General features: G+C 34.8%; 2 protein-coding genes and 1 long non-coding RNA gene across 3 annotated transcripts; 2 read left to right on the top strand and 1 right to left on the bottom strand.

The window, feature by feature from the left end:
- Positions 1-6,719: 6,719 nt before the first annotated feature.
- Positions 6,720-13,063, bottom strand: LOC131950499 (COMM domain-containing protein 1). Its single transcript, XM_059312693.1, has 3 exons — positions 12,765-13,063; positions 7,735-8,028; positions 6,720-6,857 (listed from the first exon to the last, which is right to left on the bottom strand). Exons 1-3 carry the CDS (start codon positions 12,930-12,932, stop codon positions 6,753-6,755), a joined length of 567 nt encoding a protein of 188 aa, XP_059168676.1. The 5' UTR covers positions 12,933-13,063; the 3' UTR covers positions 6,720-6,752.
- Positions 8,086-11,104, top strand: LOC131950500 (uncharacterized). The gene is made up of 3 exons (XR_009388317.1): positions 8,086-8,321; positions 9,475-9,636; positions 9,767-11,104. It is a non-coding gene; the product is annotated as an uncharacterized LOC131950500 (long non-coding RNA).
- Positions 13,064-13,187: 124 nt separating the features above from the next.
- On the top strand, positions 13,188-26,341 carry LOC131950498 (integrator complex subunit 7). Its single transcript, XM_059312692.1, has 20 exons — positions 13,188-13,338; positions 14,649-14,778; positions 14,940-15,086; positions 15,350-15,487; positions 15,722-15,851; positions 16,256-16,495; positions 17,812-17,926; positions 18,296-18,397; positions 18,694-18,891; positions 19,898-20,040; positions 20,497-20,682; positions 21,216-21,371; positions 22,160-22,354; positions 22,689-22,792; positions 22,985-23,050; positions 23,299-23,464; positions 24,082-24,180; positions 24,799-24,993; positions 25,582-25,692; positions 26,002-26,341. The coding sequence occupies exons 1-20, from the start codon at positions 13,248-13,250 to the stop codon at positions 26,191-26,193; spliced, it is 2,904 nt and encodes a 967-aa protein (XP_059168675.1). The 5' UTR covers positions 13,188-13,247; the 3' UTR covers positions 26,194-26,341.
- Positions 26,342-26,494: the final 153 nt, after the last annotated feature.

The raw sequence follows: 26,494 nt of genomic DNA, 5'->3' as shown, positions 1-26,494 counted from the left end.
TAAAAAAGATTCCACAGATGTAAATGAGCAAACACAAGAAAGTATTTTTAATAAGTTTTATTTTTAACTCCATAATCCAAACAAATTTACAGCAAATACTTATGAAACATTGGTAGTTCGTTCAAATAAGAGACAAGCATATAACTGTATTATTATGTAATCAGATCTAAATCTTTTCTACCTGAAACTAATAAATAACTCTTCCTAGATCTAGATGTGATTGAGTGTTAATAAATATTAAAATTAAATCATATTGATCTCTAAAAACTTTAGGCCTAAATAAAAAATATTTCTATTTTAAAACGAAATACCAATGTGTCATTTACAAACAAAATTAATAAATAAAAATCCCGATAGTTAGCAACGTCATTTAAAATCCTGAAAGCAAAAGAATATTAGATCTCTAGAGTAGGCTTTTTGATGAGAATTACAGAATGATTTTTTTATTAAAAATGTATCAATAATAGCTAGAACACTAGTAAACTAAGCTAATTTAGCATATTTTAACTTTCTGTGCAAAGTCATTATTACTGAAAAAAATTCCAAAGTCAGGTCAGCCTGTGGCACCCTCCACTGAACGTGACAGAAGGAAAAAAAAACTTCACCCGTGACCTTCATTAAAACAGAATTTGCTTTTTTATTTTTTTTATTTTTGGTAAACATGTGCTTAATCTTACCCAATAAGTGATAAAAATTTGAAAATTAATTTTAATTACAGTTGTAAAGTAAGATAAACAGCTTAATAAACACATGCTTTCTTGAGGGGGTGTGGCCCGGGTGTGGCACATCGCAATTATAACTTTATATTTCTGTGTTTTATGACTATATTTGTTCACAATCAGCATGCTATGTTTTTAAAATTGATAAAGGGTAAGTATACCAAGTTACAAAATCTGCAATCTAACTAATAATTCATACTTTCAATTTAAAAAATAATAAAAACAATCATCAACGAAGAAAGCGTAAACATTCTATTTTTAGGTGTGACATAAAAAACAGTCATAAATCTAGCCAAATGATTGGATTCTTACGCGGCACACATTTTCCCGCGCCTCGTTTTCACCAAACAAGAATATAATAAAATGGCATTATTACTTACAGCATGAAAAACATTGTTGTCAGCCTAATTATATTAAACAATTCTATTTTTATTTGATAGTAAAGATGTTATAAAAATTGGGTCTAATAAAAAAGTTATTGGATAACGCACCTGCTTTAGTTTATTCGACTTGAAACGCAAGCTAAGTAAGCGTGACTTTCTCTCGACGGCCTCGTTAAATACAAATAAAGAAATTAGGTCAAAAGTACATCTGGGAATTCTTAAATAACAGACTGAAATAGAAACGGATAGTTCCGATGTCTAAAATTAACGATGGCCTCGTTATTATTAGTTTTATCCCTCTACCGTTTAGTGAAAGCGAAACTGGTCGCCATTTTGAGTAAGCGCATGAGCCGTGAGATGCCACAAAAATGACAAACCCGGAAGCGTTGAACCGAACGGCCTATCTAGAGTCTAGATCAAGACTAGATCTAGACTTAGTTGCAATTCCTTCGGGCAATTTCTTCGATACGTGTACACCAAGGTGGTAGGGATAGTTCTAGTCTGTTCAAAAACCAGTTCCATTAGTGAACATTTATCTTTTTTCATCATAATCTATCAAATATTAGAAATATGTTATTGTCAATTCATATTATCACATCACGAATATGTATATATCACTTAGATTCTTGAACTAGATCGAATCTTTAGCAAAAACAACAGCAAAAGCTGAACATCCACAATCAACTGCGCAGCTCCAGTGAAACAGCTAACATGGCGTCTCAATGTACTACTTTTAAGGAACAGTGTAAGATTAATGCGCGATAGCATTTGAAAAAATATAATTCCAAACTTTATCCTTAACGCTGCTCTTTAAAAAGGATTTGCTTATGGTCTTATTTTGTTGCGTGTCAGTTTTATAGAAACAACAAATTTTTTGCCTAAAATATGAGGTAAAATATAATTAAAACCGTAGTCCGCCCTCACAAGTCCATCAGGCTAATTAGCATGTTTTGCGTCACGTGCTTTATGACGTTGATGAACCGCATTGAACCAGTCTAAACCGTACTTAAACAGTGGCGTATAGACTGCCTGGTAGCCGAGTGGTAGGGCTCAAATTTAAATTATAGAGTGTTATTTTTCTAGATAGTTCAAATTTCTATCTAGATTACACTATTCGACGTTTAGTTACATAAACCGTTTACCAGTAATTTCTACTGATATAGCCTTCAAAATGGATGCACTTCTAAAATATTAGTACAATCTTGTAAATGTACATTTCTGTAGCGCCACTTATGGAAGCATGTCTGACTAAGCAATAAACAAGGGTGTTTATCCCAACTGCGCAATAGCATAGAGCTAAAAATAAACGAAAAGAGTATGGGATTGACGAGTTAGGGGTCGTCCATAAATGACGTCACACTCGTAGGGGGGAGGGGGGGGTCGGTAATTTTGTGACGATGTGTGATGAGGGGGAGGGGTTCAGATGATGCTTTATCGATAAGAAATGTTAGAAAACGAATTTTAGACGTTATTTAGCGTTTTAAAAAACAGTTTTAATAAATTATAATAGGAATTAATTAAAATACTATATTTTGACATATTTCAGACAAGATTTTGGAAAAATATCGATGTTTAAAAAAAAAATTCAACTGCAATTTTGAGGGGGGGGGGGGGGTGGAGGCTGAGGTGTGACGTCATTTTATGGGGGGGGGGGGTCTGACATTTTGTGACGACGTATGACGGAGGGGAGGTAAAAATCGTCAAAAAAAGCGTGACGTCATTTATGGATGACCCCTTATCCATTGTAAAACAGCTCCTTATAGGTTCATTGATGGTGACTTTTGTTTTGGCGATTTTTATCCCCACTCTGAGATTACTTATTTTTTAGTTGTCATCCCAATGTTTCTTAAACCATCGATTTCTTTTTATATATCTGCTGGACTCTGTCAACGTTGAGTAGGCATATAATCTAGGTTTAGTTGGTATTCAAGTTCGATTAGCCTACAATTAACACAGAACTATATGAGTAACGTCTTTTAAAGAACGCAGTAGCGAGGGGGGGGCGGGGGGGGGACATATGTCCCCGGGCGCCGACCTTAGAGGGGGGGCGCCAAATTGAAAGTTTGAGGGGGGGTGCAAATCGAAAGTTTGAGGGGGGGGGGTGCAAATGAAAAGTTCGAGGGGGGTGCAAATCGAAAATTTGCTCCCAAGGGGGCGCCAAATTGAAAGTATGTCCCCGGGCGCCGGGAAGGGTCGCTACGCCTCTGAAAGAACGCGGAAATACTGTGTGTGTATAACAAAAATACTGCTCACTTTACACACACTAGCTAAGGCAATGCCGCTGACGAGAAAATCGGACAATATAGGCTTTTCTCTACCCCCTGCATGTTGAACACCTTTTTTTTGCATGCTTTTATGGTGTTTATATTAACATATCTTATATCATTATTTTCGCAATTGAATCAGCCTCTAAACTGTTGAAGTTCGATTTCAATAGCGTTGAAGACGTTGCCGAGTTAATTGCAATTTACCCCCCCCCCCCTCGACGTGCCGATTAGGTGGAGGCTTTCACCTTTTTTTTTTTTTAAAAAGGGGGAGGAGTTGTTACTTTTAGTCTATAGACTCTTCGAGTTTTCATTCATCAACAGTGAAACTTGGCAGGAATTCACATTAGATGTAGACGTATACAGCGCAGGGTTCCATTGTCAAAATATATTAATTAAACGAGCTGAATCACGACGTAATATATAGTGTTTCTTCCAGACTTTTTTCTCCGGGGGGGGGGCCCGAAGGCGGGGGGGGGGGCGGTAGACTTTCTTCGGGGGGGGGGGGCGGACACTGTTAAAAGTATATATTTTCTATATAAATTATATAAATTTCATTTCGTTCGGGGGGGGGGGGCAGTAGAATTTTTTCGGGTGTCTTCGCCCCCCTTCCCCCCCCCCCCCCCCCGAAGAGATGCCTGGAAGAAACTCTGGTAATATACGCCGCTATTCAGTTTAATTCCTATTTTTCAGTAATTCATAATTTGTGAATTCGACAATATGCTGTAACTGAAAATATTTTGCTTTAAAACACTATCGTGAAGGACGATTATCCTCACCCTCACTTTCCACTCCTCCCCCTATATATAGTTTAGCTAAGTTTCCCGGGTTAGTTAAAGACCAGCAATTTCAGCTTCAATATTCAAGTTACTTACACTTACTTTTCTGTTTAAATTTTTTATTTTCCGAAAAAGGCGTATACTTTCCCCTAAAAATGCTTGCACCCCCTCTGCATACGCCACTGTTCCACCCTCCATCGGAATATGGTGTCGTCGATGAAGGACCCCCCTAATCTAAAAAGTGAACTCATAAAAAATAAGTAGAGGTGAGTTACAAACCCACAAAAAGACGAGTTGTGTGACCAGAGAAAAAGCTTGCTAGAAATAAACCATCCATTGGAGAATAATCTTCTATTATTAAACCAAACAGAAATACTTGGATCGTCACTTTGAGAGCTATAATTTGTTGGGAAATCTCCCCCCCCCCCTTCCCCCCCCCCTATTTATATAAAAATGAAAGAATGTCTATGGGTGCGTGTTTTTTTTTTTCCCTTATTATGCATTACTACACCTTTCATCAGCTCGCAATGTAACTTTGGGAATTGTTGAGTAGGCATATGCCCCAAGGAAAGTTTCTGCGAAATAATTTATTGGCCGAGGATGTGTGTTCGTTTGTATTTGTGTTTGATTGCAAGTGTCTGATTGCGTAAGTGCAAGATTGAGGTATGTGTGTGTTTGTATTTGCTCGTGAATCAAGTATGAATATTTTATTCGCCAGAAAAATATTTGCGTCTGGATTTAATCAAACAAGGATTAGACAGGAAACTCATTTTGTTGTAAGTAAAGCTCAATCTCTATAAGACTATAAATCCTATTGCTTTAATTACACAGGAATGCTAGTTATTTCATTTATATCACAAACTGGATTGAAAGGGAACACCTTAACATAACGTTATTTCTAGCAATAAACTAGTTTATATCAGAGGCGTAGCGAGGGCGGGGCGGGGGGTGCGAACCGCACTGGGCGACACCATTTAGGGGGGGGGGGGTGACACCAAGCCAAATAATTGCAAAATGTACAGAAGAAAAATGCCTTAATTTATCCAGATCCATTAGATATTGATTAAATTAAAGTTAAATAGTCTTTTAAGTGCAAATCGACAATTATTACAAGAGGGTGGGTGTTGACACCATGACGTAAACGTGCTAACTATAAAGACTGTATTACAGACTTTAGATAAACATCCTTACTACTAAGTCTGCAGTGATTAAAGCACACACACACGTACATGTACCCGTGGCCGTATGTGGCATATATATTGAAATTATATGTTTATGTAGGCCGACACACACACACACACACACATATATATATATATATATATATATATATATATATATATATATATATATATATATATATATATATATATATATATATATATATATATATATATATATAAACTTTGTTTCTTGAGGAGGGGTGACATCACGAAGTAAGTGTCGCTCCGGGTGACACCCGACCTAACGACGCCACTGGTTTATTTTTAATGCTCACTTGCTGCTTAGCAAATGTAGCTGTAAGTTAAGTTATAGTTATGTTAAGTTATAGTTAAGTTATGAAAAATAATGAAATTTAATAATAACACTGCACTGGAATTGATTAAATAATAGTTTATTACAACAAATGGAGGTTTTACTGTTATTGCGCATCTGACAAAACAAATATTTTCAAAGATTTAGAAGCAACGCTAATTATTACAAAACTCATGAATCCCTTGTTTAATATTTCACTGAATTCTTAGATAGCTTTAACAGTCGTCCACCAATCCTATAGTTGTAAAGACCGTCCATTACGGCATTTTTAAACTAGAAATATCGGCCGTCTTCTACGTCACTGTTAAAACTAGCAATGACGACCGTCTACTATGTCACTAGTGAACCTGGCTATAATAGCCGTCCACTACGTCACATTATAATTATAACCTACCTAAAATGGCCACTTCGTTATTTGCAAATTAGTTAATTAATCTTCTAATTAAAATTCCTTAGCAAGAAAATTTTGAAATGAGCAATTATTACAAAGGTCTAGACGTTCGATAAATGATGTGTGTCGTACTACCATTGGTATCTTTTTAATGTTAAGCTTGACATACATAGGCGGATCCAAATGATAAGTAAATGGGTGGAAAGGCTAGTGGTACTTTTAACAGTCACTTTCCGGTTAAGGTTTTTATTTTGGTCCCATTCATTTGATGTCGAAACAGTTAAATTAGTATGTAAAGCCACGTGGCAATTTACTTTCTTAACTTTGAATGGGTATATTTCAATATCCTAGATTAAAATAACCTTTTAAACTCTTTTCCATCGATTTTGGGCATCCCCATAGGTCGACGCCGGGGCGGCCGCCCCATCTACTCTCCCTTAGCTACGCCACTGAGACAAAGGACTGAGGATGTTTAAAATGAAGTGAGCATATAGTATACTGGGACGGGATGGTACAGCTCTCGACTGCTGATCTGCAAGTCTTGAGTTACTGTCCCTGGTTAGAGTTGCTGCACGTCCCTTATTAAACATTTAAGTACATAGCAAATTGTATAATGCAAAGCATGTTGAAAAAATAACACAGTAACATAAAATTAATATATATAATTTATTTTTCATTGTCTATTTTTTGGCAAGTTTGTTTATTTCCTCTTCTATTTCATGCATATTTTTCAGCATATCGTTGACCTTGTTTTCATTCATTTCAAATCTCACAACTTCTGGTCCCTGAAAATAAATAAACTGCAGAATGAATTTTAAAATTATGTAGATTTATATACATGCATATACATACACATATATGAAATGTATACTCATATACATATCCATCATATATCCAGCCAGAAAATTAAGAGAAAATCAATTATTGTGCCCCATTAAGGTTTAAGGAATGATTGATTGAACGATTCTTTAAAAATGCAAAGTTTTGTATTTTTACATCAACAGGCATCACAGTATTTGGTTAGAAGGCAGACTAACTCGTGTTATCTCCCCTTTAAAATTAATGGATGATACCTAAGTATTATGGTCTCCAGAAAAATCAACTTCATTTTAATTTGTGTGGGTGTCTCTGACTCTGACCAAAACTTAGGACTTTGTTAATGTGGTTAGCAGGGAATGAAAAAATATTGTTGCCAATTTTAGCTAGAAATTTTTTTTTGACTCATACCCCTGGGAGTTATGACATATATGTCAGTATAGTCTTTTTCCTTTTTGAATCTCATGGCCAATGGGGTAAGTGAACTTCAGTTCATCTGATTCTGTGATCTAACTATACGAAGGGAAAGTATGGTCAGCACTATGCCTAGTAGCTTTTATTTTCCTTAACATGAGTTAGGTACCCATCAGAGCTGGGTGGACTCTTGGATGTTCTACTGACTTGAACCCAGATTTGAACTCTGGATTTGGAGTTAGCAGTCATATGCTATCCACCAGTATGAGGATATAAAATATGATAAACCTGTATTTAGTGGTAAACAACAATTACAGCCTAGTTTTTAAAAAAATTATTCAAAACAAAATATTTTTTTACAAATCTGTATTCATAAACTTAATTTTACCTCAACAAAAGTGGAAGCAAGCAAAATAAAAAATTGATAGTTACCTTTGATTTATTTAAATTGTCTGCTAAATGAATCTCCATGATAGCAGTTGGAATATTTATTTGTTCAAGGTTACGTGACTGAGATTTCAAATCCACACGCCAGGACACTTTCTGCAGAGTGTTTCCCCACATGGTTTGTGAGACTATGCTATCGTGAATTTTAGCCTTGTTAGCTTTCCAGAATTTCCTAAGAGCAGCAGCTTGCTCTTCAGAAAGACCACCCTCCTTCTTTCTTATCTGGGCAGAAAGGAATGCTTCTAGCTGAGTCATGTCCATGTCAGCTGATACCATATTCTGCAATGATATCAAAATATATTTAGCTTTGTTAATAGCGAGTTGCGCAGCTTGCGCCGTGACCTTTGTTGCCATGGTAATCATGGCTGTACCTTGAACCTAAATTCCATGTTTCCGGTTGCCCATTGGTAATTAAGGCCATGTCGCTTAAGGCGAAACCACAGCACACCTGATCTACGCATGTCGCCGTGCGCATCTTTGTTTTAACCTCAAGAGGATTTAGATTCCAAGCCTATTTTAATTTTTGGATCTCGTTTATTATCTTACAGAGGAGCAATGTGCTGAAATATAAGGTAAGAATCTATAAATAATAAGGTACTTAATATTTACATTGACAAGCCCAAATGTTGACTAGACTAATAATTAGGTCTTCTAAAATTAACCTATTAAATTACGATTTCAATGGTCCGCAAGCCTAGGAAGGCTCACCGCGATAGAGCCTTAATTTCGCGCCAAATTTCCTGTGATTCTTACATTATTAAAATATCGCATTACTTGATTACTATTAGTATTACTATATAATAATTTAGTTTAAGTAGCCTACATTACATTTAATAAATTATTACGGTTGATTAGGACAATTAGGTCTAACATTAATTTAATTTTAAGATTTTTACACAAGTTGACTTAAATTTTGATCTAGATTTCTAGATCTAGACTCTAGAAAATAGAAAATTTAGACTCTATTATTATATTATAGTAGTAAATACTAAATAGACCTAGAATAGATCTAGATCTAGATGATATTATTAATAAGATAGATAGCCTAATAGATTCTCAGTGATTCTGGATTTAGAAAAACGAATCCAGATTACTAGCTCTATTGATCTAGAATCTAGTAAAAAATAATCTAGCTTTAGGCCTAGATCTAGTTTAATTCTAGATCTAATTTAATCTATCTATAGGCTAATAGGGCCTACACTAATCTAGATTCTAGTAAGAAATAAAAGGTGCTAGTTAATTAATAATTTTGATATAGATCTAGATTCTAGATTTAGACCTAGATCTAGAATCTAGATAAGTTAATTAATTATATAATTATATAAGTGTTCATCTAATTCTGCATTAAGTATTAAGTAGGACTAGGCCTATATCAATTCATTAATTAGCCTATTTATTTTAATTCAGTACATTTAGTAGATGAACACAATCATTTAATCATTATGTTTGATTAGGTCATACAAGTACTAGTCTAGATATAGATCTTGTAAAAATAGTGAGACATTGTTAAATGGTTAAGAATAGATTTAGACTAGTGCAGGTATAATTCTCCATCAAGTAGGCCTATATATTTAAATTAATGTAGGCCTATGTAAATATCCATAATTAGGCCTATTAAGGACAATTTTAGTACTTGATAATTTTATTAATATTAATTTAATTCTAGACTTGTGTGCCTAGAACTTGGGTCAGTTTGTTTTCTTTGTACATCTTATTTGCTTATAGGCAAGACCAACAAGGTGTAAGAAGGATTGCTAATGTAATCAGAAACTTGATGGCTGAGATAAAGCGGCTGAGGAGAACAGGCTTGTGACTGGGAATAGGTTGGTGGAACTTGTGTACAGCCCTTTCTATGTTCAACCCATGTCTCAGGTGGAAGTACATTCAGTAAGTATGGAGACTGAATTTATTTCTAATGTTTCTATTTATTTTATAAAGTTTGCAATATGTTGTGCTAGATATATATTTTGTGAAATGGTCTGCTAAATTCTAATTCCATTTGCCCTTCTCTTTTCAGGTACAGTTTTCATGGAGATCCAGCTTTATTCAAGGCTCATCTTAAAGAGAATGATGTAGCTGCTGGGACATAACTAAAATCTACATTCAACTGCTTGCAGATCTCAAGAAGCCTGGGGTTCTCATACAGCGCTGCAAGCACTCAGGCTGATTGGGAAGTTAATTTCTGGTCCTTTGATAAAGCTCATTTACAAGAACGCAATGTGGCGATCAAATGTACTCTGTTTCTTAAAGTCATGGAAGCGTTGTTGACTTCTACTGAGCCTTTCTTGGTGCGGCAGCTGGAGAGGTATCTGATGGGAAATCTGATTGGTGTTCAGCTGGTGGGAGCAAGGTGATCAGGGTGTGTCGCAATACAGTGGAAGGACTATTAAAAGACTGCCAGCAACAAAACAAAAGTCAGCTCTTTACACCATAAGCTACTGGGCAGAGGATGAGGATAATGCTGAGGATTTCAGTCGTCGGGCAGAATCACTGGTGGTTGACTTTATAGGAATCTTGTTTTTCTTTCTGAATAATAGCTAATCAGAATTTCAGAGTACTTCTTTCATTTTTAGTATAAAAATGAACTTTATTTTTTAAACATTAGTGTTTTTGTAAATTGTTACTGAAAAAATGATTGCTGTGAATTGTAAACTTATTTTGAAAACTAATACTAGCAATGTTTATAATTAAGTTTAGTGTTCATAGTGTAAAAAAAAAAAATTACATTTTAATTAATTACTAAACTTATTTTTCAGGGTAATTGAAATCAGCTAGATAATACTAGAATCAGTAGTCAATGTGCTTCTTTTCCTTAGATGTGCTAATTGTATCTAAAGATTAATTATAATTGATACTTTAGAAAATTGTTTTAACACTAAAGAGACTAAAGTGGTGCAAGAAATTTTTCGTCACCTATTTTTTTTCCAGCATACATTCAATAAATGGGTTAGATCTAGATCTACTAGTAATTATACTTTAAACCAATATTTTAATGTTTATTCCTTGATAATTAATACTACTTTTCTTCTTAAGAGGGATCGTAATGAGAAGAGGCTAATTTCTTGATTATGTAACTGTTTTACAGTACTGTGTTGATCGTAGATTATACAAGGGCTAAATTTAGGTTGTCACTATGTAATTTATTTCTTTGCTCTTATAAACATATTTTTAAATTATTGCAAAAAATTTTTTTTTTTACTTTGCCATTCTCCTAAATGTTTCTATTTTATTAGACAAAATTAAAATTCATGTGGTAATCTGATTACTGTATTTTAATAATTTATATTTCTTTTAGCAAACATTGAAATGTCAGTATGCATAGTTCAGTAGTAATAAACACTGGTACACACTTTGACAGCTGTTTTCTTTTTATTTTGTTCGATAATTTTATTATGGCCTCCTGATATAGACACTGAATATCAAGGGGGGGGGGGGGGTTGAGAAGGTATCGTAAAGGCAACCAGTTGCTACTTCCATTTTCCATGTGGTGTGTGTGTAGGTCTACTCTACTTCATCTACCCAAGTAATATCGTTCATTACAAGTACATTAAAGAACTTGTGAAGTAATATGTGCTTATGCATTTCTATTATGTAATAGTAGTAACAGTATTAAATATTAATAAATCGATTTACAATAACTAGATCTAGTTTATTTTAAACCTACATTAATTTTTTTACACGGAGTAATAAGTCAATAATAATATATGAATCATGAATGGCATTAAATTACTCAGTCAATCATATCCAGTCCAGTATAACTTAGGCTTTAAGCTTGATTATAATTTTTTAGTTTAAAAAAAATGCGAATCCCGGATGATGCAATAAAATTATAATTTTTTAATTTTTCGAAAAATGCGAATCCGTGATGATGCAATGAAAAAACCATCGGTGCCAACTTTTTTGTTTATGTAACATTGACTTGAATGACGAAGGTCTAAGCTGTTTTAGCCACGCCCACAAATTTTTAAAAGGCCATATCTTAGCTCCTAATTAAGCTAGAGACACAAAATTGGTATCAATGTGTAGGGAAAAAAATACTGTTTTTTTGTGGTATAATTTTATTTGAAATTAGTGGAGTTTAAAAATTACGAGCAACAGCCTATTGTTAATGGGTACCAACATTATCTAAGCAAAACATCAGCTTCAGTATTTGCATGGAAATATACTTTAATAATAATACCCCTAACAGTAGGCCTACTTCAGGTATTGCTCAATTTTTTAAATAAAAAACTGCAATGAGAGGCAACATATTCTGAGGATTTTAATTGAAAGAGCAATACTAGTTAGCTAATAGTGAAGAAGCACCATGCCCAGCAGAATAAGTTTCTTATCAAAGCTGGGTGGACTGTGATTTCTCCTCTCTAATGAATTAAGAGTAAAGTTCCCTTTTCAAACCTGACGGTCTATAGGGCAAGTGAAGTAGAGTTCACTTGTTTCTGTGACCTCGGCATATGAAGAGATAGTGTGGTCAGCACTATGCCCAGCCGCCTTTACTTTCCCTAATGCGAGTTAGGTACCCATCAGAGTTGGGTGGACTCAGGGATGGTCTACTGAATTGAACCCGGGTTCAAACTCGAGACTTGCAAGTTAGCAGTCCAACTCTCTACTGCTTGACCACTCCATCCCCTCTCTAATGAATTAGCAAGGCCTAAATTTATATATCATAATATATAGGCCTATAGTATATACTACTACTAGTATATACTATATACTATATACTATAATATAAACTATAAATATTAAATAATCATATTCATAGGTCATAGGCCTACTAAATTACTAGGACCTAGAATAAATTTTATTTTTAAAGTCAAGATGGTAAAGCATTTTCAAAACATGTATTCTTAATAGTAAGGCTAACTTCTAACAAGCAAAACTCACAACTAACTAAAATAGATCTAGATCTATCTAGTATCTACTTATCTACTATATTGAAAAAAGTGGGAGGTGTCACTGCACTGCGATATTTTTTTTCAATTTCGGTTCATTTTGTTTGGTGGACTTCTTCAACTTACTTTTAATAAACCCGCTATTCTGGAATTAAGACGATTAAAATCATCTTGAGATGCATTAGGATAAATTTCCTCTTTAAGGACATCATCTGTTAACTCCGTGTGTCCGTGATAATATCGACGAGAAAGTCCTGTTAACAAAGCTAAGAAACATTTTGGATCATCAACCATTTTTTATGTCATGTGACTATTCATGGGCATTCACCCATGCTTATTTTAGCATTTAACATTTATCAAGATTAATAATAATATAGTTTAATTTTATCGTGTTAAAAGCAGTTTATTAAAGGTCTCTTATCTATTTAAAGAATCTTTTACGTCTTATTTTATGTAACGGTTACGTATTACATTTAGATCTATATTTTATAGATCTCTTCTAATCTATATTTAGACTTGTAGTTATTTTTAGTAACTAGAATAGTTCTAGGCCTACACTCATTCCGTTTTCATTTTGATGTTTGTTGTTTTTCAGATTGAAGATTTAAAATGGCAGCTTCCATACAGTCTAAGCAGCTTTCCAACGTCTCTTTTGAACAAGAACAAGACGCTAATTCGGCATTGACCGAGCTAGATAAAGGTTTCATTTGCGCAAATTTATAAAGATTCTAGTAATTCTCTAAAATCAAACCAAACTAATAGTGTAGAGTGTAGACTACTAGATTTCTAGAATCTACTAAGTGTAGACAACAGTAAACGTAGCTTTGTGGGTCAAACGAAGAGATAGGATTAGGAAGGGGAGGGAAGGGAAGGGGGTGTTGTATTAAGAAATTTGCTTAGAGACCTAATTTATTATTTAAGTATTAATTTATGAAGTTTGGAAATGCTCTTGAACAGTGAATTAGCTAGATGATAAAGAATTGTTTAATTTTTATTTAACTAATTAGTTTTTACGAAGTGTCTACTCGGAAGATTTTTCTCCCCAACGTCTCCACTTAGTCGGCAAAAGATAGCTCTGCGCATGCACAGTGACCAATGGCTAGGGTTAGGGCTAGAATTAGGGATAGGGTTAGGGATAGGATTAGGGATAGGGTTAAGGATAGGATTAGGGTTGGTGTTAAGGTTCTGCGGTTGTAAACACACGCATGCGCAGTACCATCGACAACATCGCCGTAAAGGCAAGTCGTAGTTTCTCTCCATTGCGCATGCGTATCGCATGCCGGCTAGAATCGGCCTAGTTTTTAACTGAAAAAAACATGGTAATTTATCGTTTTAGGTACGTAAAATCGCCCGCGACTAGTAATGTGAAAAACAGGCGACTCCTTACATTTTAATAATTATTTCACATTTTGAGGAGGATTTATGTTTTGAAAAATACAAAAATGTTTCCTTGTTTCATTTATGTACCAGTTTTTAAACAATTGAATTAAAACTTTTCACTAATAAATGAACACCAGCGATGTTTCCAACAGATCCAACCATGCTCATTTACTATAACAGCCATCTTGTTAAAGTTTTATTTTTATAGACTTATAGCGCAAGATTCAGGCGGAAGTCACTCTATTTTACAAATGGCTGCTGTTTATATAGCAAATCTTGCTTGCAGACACTGCTGTTTAAAGTTAATTTCTGGCCTATATTGATATATTTAGCCATTGATTTAGGTTTATTATTCATTTATCTATAATATTTGACACAAACATATCACAATATACTTCTATTACAGCCTTGATAATGAGGTAACGTTTTCGTACATTAATAGCCGCGGGCGATTTTACGTACCCAAAACGATAGATTACCGTGCAATATTTGGATTTGGTATCACCTTCCACAATGGTGTCAACCAGTGCAGCTTGCACCCCTTCTTCCCTCACAAATGTTCTCCTTTTGACACTACCAGTACTCTTTCTTTACTCTTTGAATTTTAATATTTAAAATAATATTTTTCAGCTTTGCGCTCAGGCCAGATTGGTATACAATGTGAAGCTGTGGTAAAATTTCCAAGATTGTTTGAAAAATACCCTTTCCCAATTCTAATTAACTCTGCTATGCTGAAAATTGCTGATGTTTTTCGTGTGGGGTAAGGCACTGTTATTTTCAAGCTTATTAGAATATTTATCCATAATCAAGTGGCTTATATTTGGTTTGGTTTTTCTAATGAATAAAAATATGAGATTAAAATGAATAGCTATGTGCAATAAAATAATTCTAAAAATTAAACTTTGCATATTTTTCTTTCAGGAATAATTTTATACGCCTATGTATATTGCGAGTCACACAGCAGAGTGAAAAGCATCTAGATAAAATTTTTAGTGTTGATGAATTCACTAGAAGAATATTTGGAGTTATACACAGCAATGATCCAGTAGCAAGGGCCATAACTCTAAGGTAATACTGCATTTCATTATTATTACTGGGTGATCAATTAATATATTGGTCACACATGTAAAACCTCAAGACCAAAAAGATCAAAGTTAAAGGAAATAAACAAAACATTCTATACATAGCTTATATTATTTAATAAATCACATCACAGCAGATACATTTTTTTAAATGAAAAAAATTCTCTTTGTAAGCTACACGTTACACACATATTTTTAGTATGTAATGAATGTATGGTTTTGAAAAATATTTTCCTGAAAACTTTTCAGAACACTTGGTAGTGTTGCCAGCATTATTTCAGAAAAGAAGAATGTTCACCACAGCATTATCCTTTGCCTTGATTCCCATAATGCCGTTGAGGTGGAGGCTGCAATATTTGCTGCAGAAAAGTTCTCAGAAAAATCAAAGTAAGCAACTTTCTTTCAGACTAACAATTGCATTAGAAAACAAAAAGTGACCCATCTTAGCTGTGTTTGCTTCAACTTATCAAGTTTCTGTCCTGGTCCATTCTGGTTGTAAGACCCAGCTTGGTGTTTGTTTCAAATTCTCCTCTCCAGAATTAATTTGAGAGTCTTTTTGCCACTAGTGGAATTCTAGCTTTCACATAGAGCTGATCACTTTAATACAATCTTCTGTCCTAGGATGTTTGCTGCCAGTGTTTGCAGTAAAATTGGTGCCATGATTGCTGGTCTGTCAACACCCACGGAGATGAAACTGCGCCTCATTCCCATACTGCAGCATATGCATCATGACACAGAAACAGCCACAAAGGTTTGACAACTTATTCAAATGTGTTTGTCTTTCCTTCTCCCTGATCATAAAATTATTTTTTGTTTTTTTAATGTTGGAGTTTTGATTTGTGTATGTATTGTTTTCATTGTAAAAATACAGCAAAAAATTTGAATAAATTCACATGGTTGCAAGAATTTCTAATAGTTTTGATATAAGTTAAGTTTGTCTCAAAATATGCTAATGATGAAATCGTGTTTTGAAATGCATTTTCCTTTTTAAATGTCTTGTTAATTTTGTAAATATCGATGTATTATAAATTCAGGACAAATAATGAAAATCTTCATGACACTAAAGTTTGACTACTCAAAATAAGCTTTGAAAACATAGTACCTACTGTGTGTCATGTCAAGATGATGTATATTTTATTTTATTTACATGTCTAGGCTATTGACTTATGCCAGTCTGTGTTGACGAGCTACCCAGCCAGGAAGTTTGTTGTTCTAACCCTTCAAACACTGACACAGCTAACCATAAAAACACTGCTCAACCTACAAGACCAGGTCTTGAGACTTCTGTCCTATCTGACCTCTGACCCGAGAAATGTTATCAAAGCTGTTTGTTTGGATAACTTGAAACTTTTAGCTGTCAGAGCAGCTTACTTGTGGACTGCTCCAAACTTAGAGGTAGACTTTTTACACATACATTTTTTATATTATCTATATATATAATTCTGTATGTCACCCAACCATGCGGGACACCACCACCACGCATGCAGACTCTCTAACCCTCCTCCTGCCCCCTCCCTTGCTCCCCAGGGATGCGCAACAGACCATATCGCTATCACCCCCACCAGTTTGGTGAGCTGTGGTTCATGCAGAATGTTTACAATTGTAGAGCCGAGTTGAATTATTGACGGCTATTAGGGGCAGATAATTAATAGTTTTAAAACTATTTGAAACTAAGGGGAGATAACAAGTTCTGCTTGATCTTTTCATTGTTGTCTGTAAGCTGACAGCTGCTTTCATGGGGGGGGGGGGGTGAGAATAATCGTCCTTCACAAGCTACTGATAGAGTTTTAAAGCAAAATATTTTCAGTCACAGCATTGGTAGTGTCGAATTCACAAATTATGAATTACTGAAAAGTAGAAAATAAAACAATAATGGTACGCCATGTGTTGGCTTGTCAATTTGGACCTCCATTGAAGCTCTTCACAGTCTTCTGCCACTCTTTTCAGCTTTATCCAGCTCTGTCCTATACATTTAGCCAGTATGTTGTCTGCAGATTATTATGTAGTAGTTTTATAGAAAATCATGAAGAGGAAATGGGTATGGATTGGGCACATGCTTAAGAATTGACGCTGACAAGACGCAAGGTCAACCCAGCAAGACAGGAGGCCAAAAGGAGAAGTTGGAATTGGGAATAGCTGAAAAGAGTGGCAGGAGACCATGGGGAGTGGAAAGCTTTGACAGAGACCCTATGTCCCATAAGGAACCAAAAGGAAAAATAATGATGATGTAGCATGTTGATGTTTTATAATGTTGATGGTGTTTTAAATTAATATAAAACTCGAAAGCTTTGAAATGCTGTTCAATTACAAAGTAATCTGGGATTATCCTGTTCTTAGATTTAGGTCAGATATGCAAATTAGTCAGTTCAATAAATAAAAGTTTCCCTTTCAAACCTGACGGTCTATGGGGCAAGTGAAGTAGAGTTCACTTGTTTCTGTGACCTCGGCATATGAAGAGATAGTGTGGTCAGCACTATGCCCAGTCACCTTTACTTTCCCTAACAGGAGTTAGGTACCCATCAGAGTTGGGTGGACTCAGGGACGGTCTACTGACTTGAACTCAGATTCGAACTCGAGACTAACGGGTTAGCAGTCCAGCTCTCTACCGCTAGACCACTCCGTCCCACCAGTTTAATAAATAATAGCTTCAAATTCTTGAAAAATACTTTTGGTATAATTTTGAATAAAAAATGAACTTTATTAAATTGCAGGAAGTGGCTAAGTTTGCACTTCAAACAACTTCTTCTCATCTAAAAGTCAAGGCTGTGCGTGTGTTAAATGCTGTCTTTGGGAATGTGGCTGTAACCCTTGTGACACTTCCTTCAGGTTTGTTTCATTTATTGTGCTCAGCTTTTTCAACAACCTACATTTTACTGATGGTTCAGACTCACCAAAATTGTCACATTCATTACTTATTATTATAGTTCTTATTTCAGGGGAAATAAGTAATAATAAAAGTACATAGATGCTGACTTCAATATAGCCATGTAACTTGAGAAGCTCAAACTTAAATCCTATCTTTTTCACATTTTGTGTGTCTAAAGTATTTTTGTCAAAAATAGTATTTTTTTTTCTTAAAAATGACCACTCAATGTAATGTGCATTTGAGAATACTCGTTATCTATTTCTACTGTTATTTACAGAAAGTGTTCTATTTTTAGACAGTTTAATCAATTTATGTTTTCTTTTATCTAGATACAGCTGTCCTTGATGTTTGTCGAGAGTTCTGCTACCACTCCAGTACCGATCTGGCAACTCAAGCCATCCAGCTTCTCACTTACCTGGCCAAGTTTAAATGTAAATTTTGTTACCTTGTGATAATATATTCACCCTCTAGAATAATCAGCACCCTGAAGTAAAAACTATTTCTTCTGAATTATTATTAAGAAGCAGGTTTACGAGTGATTCTTCACTTCTTTACTTTATGTAGCCAGAAATAACACCCAAACAAATTTAATTATGCAAATGGCATATGCTGATAACTTCTGCTTGAACTAAAAAAATAAAGTTTCCTTCTAAAAAATAACAACCAATTATATATCGTTATATAAAATCTATGTAAACGGAAATGTGTTTTCTTGAACTCATTGTAGGTATACCTGGAGATTTAACAGCTGAAGCTGTTGGTGCCATCCAGACCCTAATCATTCTACTGGCTAGTGACTTGGAGAGAAAAAATCTGGTCTACCTAAAGATTGTCCTGAAATGTGCGGTGGATGTGTGTCACAGCTACCCTGATGTCAGTGACAAAATAGTCCAGACTTTGACAAGTTTGTTAGGGACATCTGAAGGTAGAGTTGCTGATTTATTTGATTTAATCTAGTAGAAAGCTTAATACATTCCCCCAAATGTTATGTCAGTGACAAAATAGTCCAGACTTTGACAAGTTTGTTAGGGACATCTGAAGGTAGAGTTGCTGATTTATTTGATTTAATCTAGTAGAAAGCTTAATACATTCCCCCAAATGTTATGTCAGTGACAAAATAGTCCAGACTTTGACAAGTTTGTTAGGGACATCTGAAGGTAGAGTTGCTGATTTATTTGATTTAATCTAGTAGAAAGCTTAATACATTCCCCCAAATGTTATGTCAGTGACAAAATAGTCCAGACTTTGACAAGTTTGTTAGGGACATCTGAAGGTAGAGTTGCTGATTTTTTTGATTTAATCTAGTAGAAAGCTTAATACATTCCCCCAAATGTTATGTCAGTGACAAAATAGTCCAGACTTTGACAAGTTTGTTAGGGACATCTGAAGGTAGAGTTGCTGATTTATTTGATTTAATCTAGTAGAAAGCTTAATACATTCCCCCAAATGTTATGTCAGTGACAAAATAGTCCAGACTTTGACAAGTTTGTTAGGGACATCTGAAGGTAGAGTTGCTGATTTATTTGATTTAATCTAGTAGAAAGCTTAATACATTCCCTCTTCTCTTCCCCCCCCCCCCCCCCCCCCCCCGCCCCATTTTTATGTCAGTGACCAAATAGTGCGCACTTTTACAAGTTAGTTAGGAGCATCTGAGAGTCAATTTGATAACTGCTGAATCTAATCTATAAAGCTTGTTATCTTCCACCCAAATTTTTAGAATCGGTTTTTAGTGTCTAGATAAGTGATCTAATTGAAAGTGTATGTTTAAAGAGCTAGAAATCTATTATTGTTGATAATCACGATTTGATTGAAATTCTTGGAAAAAACGTTTCAATTTATTTCTTGACATATATTTACATACTGTTTTTAACATACATTTATTTTGAAGTCATTGTTAATGTGCTGCTCCATGTTTACCAAACATTTGACAGAAACCAGCCAACTCCACCTGTGTGAGTGCCTGGCAGCCATTGGTTCCGAATGTCCAGCGGCATTAGATTTTGTCTCCCCACAGATTTTAGCCAGTCTGACCACAACAATCAGCCATGGGACGAGGGAGGTCTCACATGTTCAGGTACTGAGAATACTCAGACATTAAAAAATATTAAAGATAGGTGCGACTTTGGCATATCTGGTGGCTATTCTAAATCGTGTCTGCTGGCCAGTAGGTTGTGGCTATTTTATAGTTACACCAGGGACCCTGGCAGTCACCGTAGGACATCCCAATTCATTAACTCTTGTGGGCTGGCTATACAATCACCATATATACCACAGCTAAATAAAAAAGTACTTTATTTACTATACTACTATGTCAACCGTCCTCAAGAACTAACTAAAACATTAACCATTAGGGCATCCCAGTTCATTTAACCCTTGTGTGCTGGCTATACAATCACCATATATACCACAGCTAAATAAAAAAAAAGGACTTTATTTACTATACTACAATATGTCAACCGTCCTCAAAAACTAACTAAAACACAAACCATTTCACTGTATTTTACATGTAACACACTTATTGTTGTTTTAGGTCCATATGTGCACGCTGTTGTTTCAAGCTGGTTGCCAGAAGCCTATGAGTGCCCCAATCTTTGGCCAGGTGATGGCGTGTATCAACCAAGCCAACCCCTGGATCGCATACAAAGTAGCTCGACAAGCCATGCGGTACTGTCAGTACCAAGTGGCATATGCCATCCTCAAGTCTTTAAACCTTAAGGTAAAACATTGCATTGGTACAAGTTATGTTGAGACTTCGAAGAATGTGTTGGGGATGGGGGGGGAGATGAACTGTAATAAAGAAGCTTACTTTGAATGTTTTAAAAAAGAATAATATATACTTGTTTAAAAACTAGATTTTTTTTTAAAGAATTTTTTGTTCCGGAAAATTTAGCTTGGTTTATTCAAATTAGCACATTTAAGAATTTCTCATATTTTAGTTCAAGCTATACCCCCCCCCCCTGAAAATTTTAGTGCCCCCCCCCCCCCCCCACCTTCCCCAACCCCCACCCCCACCGGAGAAAAAAGTCTGGAAGAAACACTGCTTACAGCTGTATGATGTTTTATTTGGCAGTTTATGTAACTTTTTATTTTTAAATGAGAAGAACCAGCACAGGTTGGGTCAATTTGCACCTATTACTGTACATTGCAATACTGAAAATCATTTGAGAATTGGGCAAAAAGTCATTTATTGCTATTTTTACAGTAGAATAAATTTAATTCAAGTAAATACTTAAAAATCATGTCTTATAGGTGGTGACAGAAAATGCCCACTACTGGCTGCTGGGCCTGCAACATTCATGTGCTGCAGAGAATCACATCAAGCAAGCAAAGAGTGACAACTCTGATCTGTCAGCCTGCATCACAGATGCCCTGCAGATGTATGTCAAAAGTCACGTCACATTGAAGGTGAGGCCATCAGGGTTTTATACCATATGAACATCAGGTCACATAACTCGTTCAGTCATAGTTAACATTCAAATATAAGGTCTCAGGTCACATAACTCATTCATTCATAGTTACCATTCAAGTATAATATGAGCATAAAGTCACATAACTTTCAAGTACAGTTTGAGCATGAGATGGTAGGTGAGAGGCCATTTTAGTCATTGTTAATAACGTAATAAAATTTTTGGGTGTCAAATGAAACAGAACTTTGTCAGAATTTTCCACCACAAAAATTCAAACAAATTTATACTCACTACACACCTCAGTTATAGAGCTTAAAATCCTTGGTAAGTTGTGAAAAATAAATAAATAAAATTAGTACACATCTCAACTGTTTTCATTAGCACAGCACACAGTTACATTGCAATAATAAAAAAACAATCTCTGGAAATGATTAGTGCTGGATTTTTAACGTTTAAATAAAGAGCAAGTGAAATATTTTGTTTGTTTAGCAAGTGAATAAAATAGTTGAAGTTCTCCAATGATGAAGTAAAAAGGCAAAGTTCCCTTTTTGACCTGACAGCCTATGGGGCAAGTGAAGTAGAGTTCTCCTGTTTCTGTGATGAAGGGATAGTGTGGTCAGCCCTATGCCAGTGGAGAAGACATACTTTAAAAGCTTTACGTTGAAGTTTAATTGCTGGGGTTTTTTTTTATCTGTACCATGTTACAAGAAAGTCAGAATAAAGTATCGGAAAGCTAGTTAAAGTTTTATGCTTAAATCAGCAATAAATTCTTAACTGAATTTACAGGCGGCAAGCACACCAACTTACCCTCTAGAGTTTGCCAGCGACTATGTGAACCTGCGCATGCAAGTCCTCCAGGCTCATCACCTGCTCTTGCTGTCACGCTCATCTTTCTCTGCCAAACCTGCGCCTGCTATATCAACAGCTTTGGCTGCGACAAATGGTCAAGAAGGAACAAGATGGGCACAGGTGGTCATCCAGGTGAGGCTTTTAATTAAATAGATTAATTTTTCAATTCAGTTCTGACTTCTCACTGGTTTTAAGTTTGGAAAATTAAATTTAAAAATATTTAAACAACTTGGCATGCTAAGAGTTTCTGAACTTGTGTTATTTAATTAGAAAATAAAATTTTAAACTATTTAAATTGCTAAACAGACTGTTTCTAAAAATGTGTTTTAACTTGCTCAAGCTTTTTATTATGTACTACTCATAAAACTAAGACTTGTACAAATTTCAAGAAATTTTTTTATCAAATAAGTGTTGCCACTTAGGCCAATTAAATTTTTTAACTCCTGTACAATTTTTATTTTACCAGCTACAGAAATGCCTGAATGAGTACAAAGAGGCTAGCACATTAGCCTCTAACCTTTACAGATCTGCATTTGATGCTGATCCAGCCTCATTGCTCAACATAAATGTGTATCCTTTATGGTTACTTTGGGTTATTAAAAGAATTTACCATTACTTGATCTGTACATTTTTTTTTTTTCAAATTTCAGAAAACATTCTTCAGATTCAGAATTTTTAATGACAGCAAAGTTTAAAGCTACATTGTGTAAAAATAAATTTGTTAGTAAGCATGTTTGATTGGTTCCTTGACCAGTGACCCAGAATTCAGCAATGCTGTAACTGTATGAAGTCTGTTATTACAACAATCATCTCAACTATTCAAACAGGGTAAGGATACATGAAAACTGTGGTTGATCTTAGGAATGGCAATATTAGAGGTTGCTTTATTCCAATGCCATTCATTTCACAAAAATACTATTTTTACTGTTATACAATACTAAATGTATAGCTGAAAATACTAGAAAACAACTTAAACTTAGTTTCTGTGAATTAAATTTTTTTATGTTTATACATTTTATTTCCTCTTTATACATCTATTTTCTATTTTTTCTGGGTTTTTTTTTTTTACACTGTAGGCAGTGTAATTTTGGGGACAGACAATTCCTGACCCCATCAAAAAAGAATGAAGCTGGGGTTCAAACCTCCGGTGTTAGTGCCACCCTCAACATCATGCGTGACATTTCCAGTGCCATGGACAGGCTGCTACCAGAGAACAACTTGCCTGCTGTTATTTCATACAAGGTGCGGGCTTTACAATGCTTTATATCACACTTTAACACACAAAAAACTGTTTTCGTGTTGATTGGATTTATGCTTAATAGTGAGTTTAATAATAAGAAAAAATGAAAAGAAGAAAAACTAATTTGGTAATGTGTATTCTTTTACATGGTCTTTTTATGATGCTAATGTAGAAAAACTTTCTTGATTCCTTTATTAAAAACTGAAAAAAATTAAATATTTGTTAATTTTGGCAGTTGTTTCAACTTAGGTATAATTTCTTGAAGAATAAAATATTTGGGTTTTTGGCAGTTAAAAAAAAACAACTTATAACTGAAAAAAAAGTTATCTTATTAAAAAAAAACTAGATGTAAATAAACATGAAAAATTCAAATTTGGGACATTTCTTCAGAGAAATCTTTGTGAGAAGGCATAAAAATTGCCCATTTCTAAAAACCAATTTTAACTTTCTGTTAATATATTTTTTTAAAACTCACTGCTTGTTAGAAAAAAATACTTGAAATACCTTAATTTACCTTGGAGCAATTTCATTTTGCTTTAGTTTAAACAAGCTTTACAGTGTTTTTGTCTAAATAACTATTGAAACAAAGTTAAGTATGATAAGTTTTCTCTCCCTGCAGTTGATGGACATATTATCCACATCAGTAGAAGGATTTGTAAGAGCATCCCCAAGTTTTCCAAGATTTTTCTTCCAGACCATGCAAAACACAGTTGTGAAGGTAATCTTTGGTTAGCCATAAGAATATCCAGCCACATGTTTGGTAAACCAAGCAATCAAAATGCAATAGTTAATTGTGATTTTGATTTAGCCATCAGAATGTCTAGCCAAAGTTTTAAATGTTAAAAATACTAAACTTTTGGTCAGCCAGTGGAGCATTTAGACACTAAATATCAACACAAGCTAATAAAGCTATGGTTATGCAGTTTTGGTTATAACATTTTGCTTTGTAAAAACTAAGATAACAATTAAATTTGTGTCGCAAACCTGTATTGTGGGTATGTGTGCCTGAAAAAAAATTAATATTTTGTGTATGCTTAACTCAAAAAATGATTATACAGTAGTATATCTGTATGTGCGAATGGAAACCAAAAATTAGCGAGGTTTGTGTGTGTATTCACAAATTGACATTTAAAAAATCTGTATGTTTATGCTATATCTGTATGAGAATGTACCAAAAAGGAGGGTATGTTTATGTTGTATAAGTGTGCAAATGGACCCAAAAACAAGGGTGTGTTTTTGAGTGTGTGTCTATGGGAATGGGACACCAAAAATGAGTATGTGTTAGTACAACCCCATGTGATTTAGTGACAAAATGTGTTTTTCTTCTGTACCACAGCTGGCAGTGTCACCGCAACAAAGTCCCAACCAGGAGCCTATTACCCTGCGGGCTGACACACACCTTTCCTTGAAGGTTGAGGGTGTGGTCCAGCGAGGTGAACGGCCGGCGCTGTTCAGACAAGTCACATCAGTGACCATCTCAGTCAGTACAAATCTCACTAGCAGAAGTAGTGTGGTCAACACCAATGCAAAAGTAATTTTTTTTGTAGCTCTGAAATAGTTGAAAGGGTGTGTCACATGAGGAATTTGAAATGTATTCCTTTTAAAGGATTCTTTTGAATTAATTCAGTTTAGCAGTATTACCCTTAATCTGGCAAATTGTAATTTTAAGTGCAATTAAAATTTATAAAATAATATAAAAATTAAGGGTCGGCGTGGTCAAGTCGGTAAAGCTCTTGGTTGCTAAACAGAAAAGTCTCGAGTTTGAACCCTCGGGCAGATGAGGCTCGTTAGCTGGGGACAGCAACTCTTCTAGGAGTGACAACTCCAAAATCAAACAACTGCTGCCTTGTAGTATGTTCTTGGCTGGACAAAGGCTATGGAAGCAAATCCAAAAAGAAAAGCAGGCTGAAATTGGAGTCAACGGAGCATAACCAGTTGACACGTATACTTGTGTTCGAGGGGATCCCTTCCCACACTAAAATTAAGAAAGAAGAAAAAATAAAAATTCCTTTGAAATTGTTTTTTCATTATTTTTTTAAAAAAAGTACCAATTGTTTTATGAAGATTTGTGTTTATAATGTATATTCTGAGATATATTTTTTTCACATACACTTTTCAGGCAAATGAAACAACCAGCGTCCATTTGAGTCAAACAGTGAACCCACACAATGATTACTTTAGTACCAGCTTTGTTTTACCATTTCCTGTTTTGGGGATCCATGTTGCCAAGGTTAGTTTCTTGGTGGGCCAACAATATAAGTTATCTTAGAAATTAATCTTGTATGGTAAACCTGGTTGTTCAGTTTTTGTTTCAGGGTATATTTTCTAATAACTAAGGCAAATTAGGGTTACAGAAGCTAAGTAGTTTTCTTTCAGGCCTGATAGTCCTTGTGGTAGAGGTAATGTTTCAAATAAATGGGTAGTCAGCATGAACCCATCAAGGATAGATGAACATGATCCTGAGAACAAGATAATCAGGACTATATGTTAAAGTTCTTGAAGCACCCAAAAATAATTTTAAAATTCCTGAATATTGCAGGTTGAAGCCAGTGTTGTAGATGAGAATGGAGTAACTTGGAACACAGGACCTCGGACATCTTTAACTGTCAAATCGTATGATGACAGCCTCCAGCGACAACAGCAACAACAACAAATGCGTGCAAGGACCCAACAGCAGCCATCAACTAGCCTAGGTCAACAGAACCATTTTGCTCCGCCTACCCATACTTAAGAAGACAAGAAAAACGTTAATAGATTTTTTCTGCACTGTACCTGATCTAATACCAATATGGATATTTTTTACATTTTTGTTTTAAAAACAATTTGCTAGCTAATTAAGTTTACCTTGCCATATTAAATATTTTATTTGTGTCTTAATTTTTCCCGTTTTATTTTTTCTTTTATTATTATTCAAAATACAATAAACATTTAATAACCTCTTATAGTGGCAATATTTTGATCTCAAGATTTGAGGTTTCCATGTTAAACCATTTATTAAGTTTATGCAGTCTGGCAAGCTTAGAAATTAGACT

Source organism: Physella acuta, unplaced genomic scaffold (genome assembly GCF_028476545.2).
Source record: "Physella acuta isolate Inbredline_101_S28 unplaced genomic scaffold, ASM2847654v3 ptg000768l, whole genome shotgun sequence".
In the NCBI taxonomy this organism is placed as follows: Eukaryota; Metazoa; Mollusca; class Gastropoda; family Physidae; genus Physella; species Physella acuta.
This window is presented reverse-complemented; position numbering and strand designations above follow the sequence as displayed.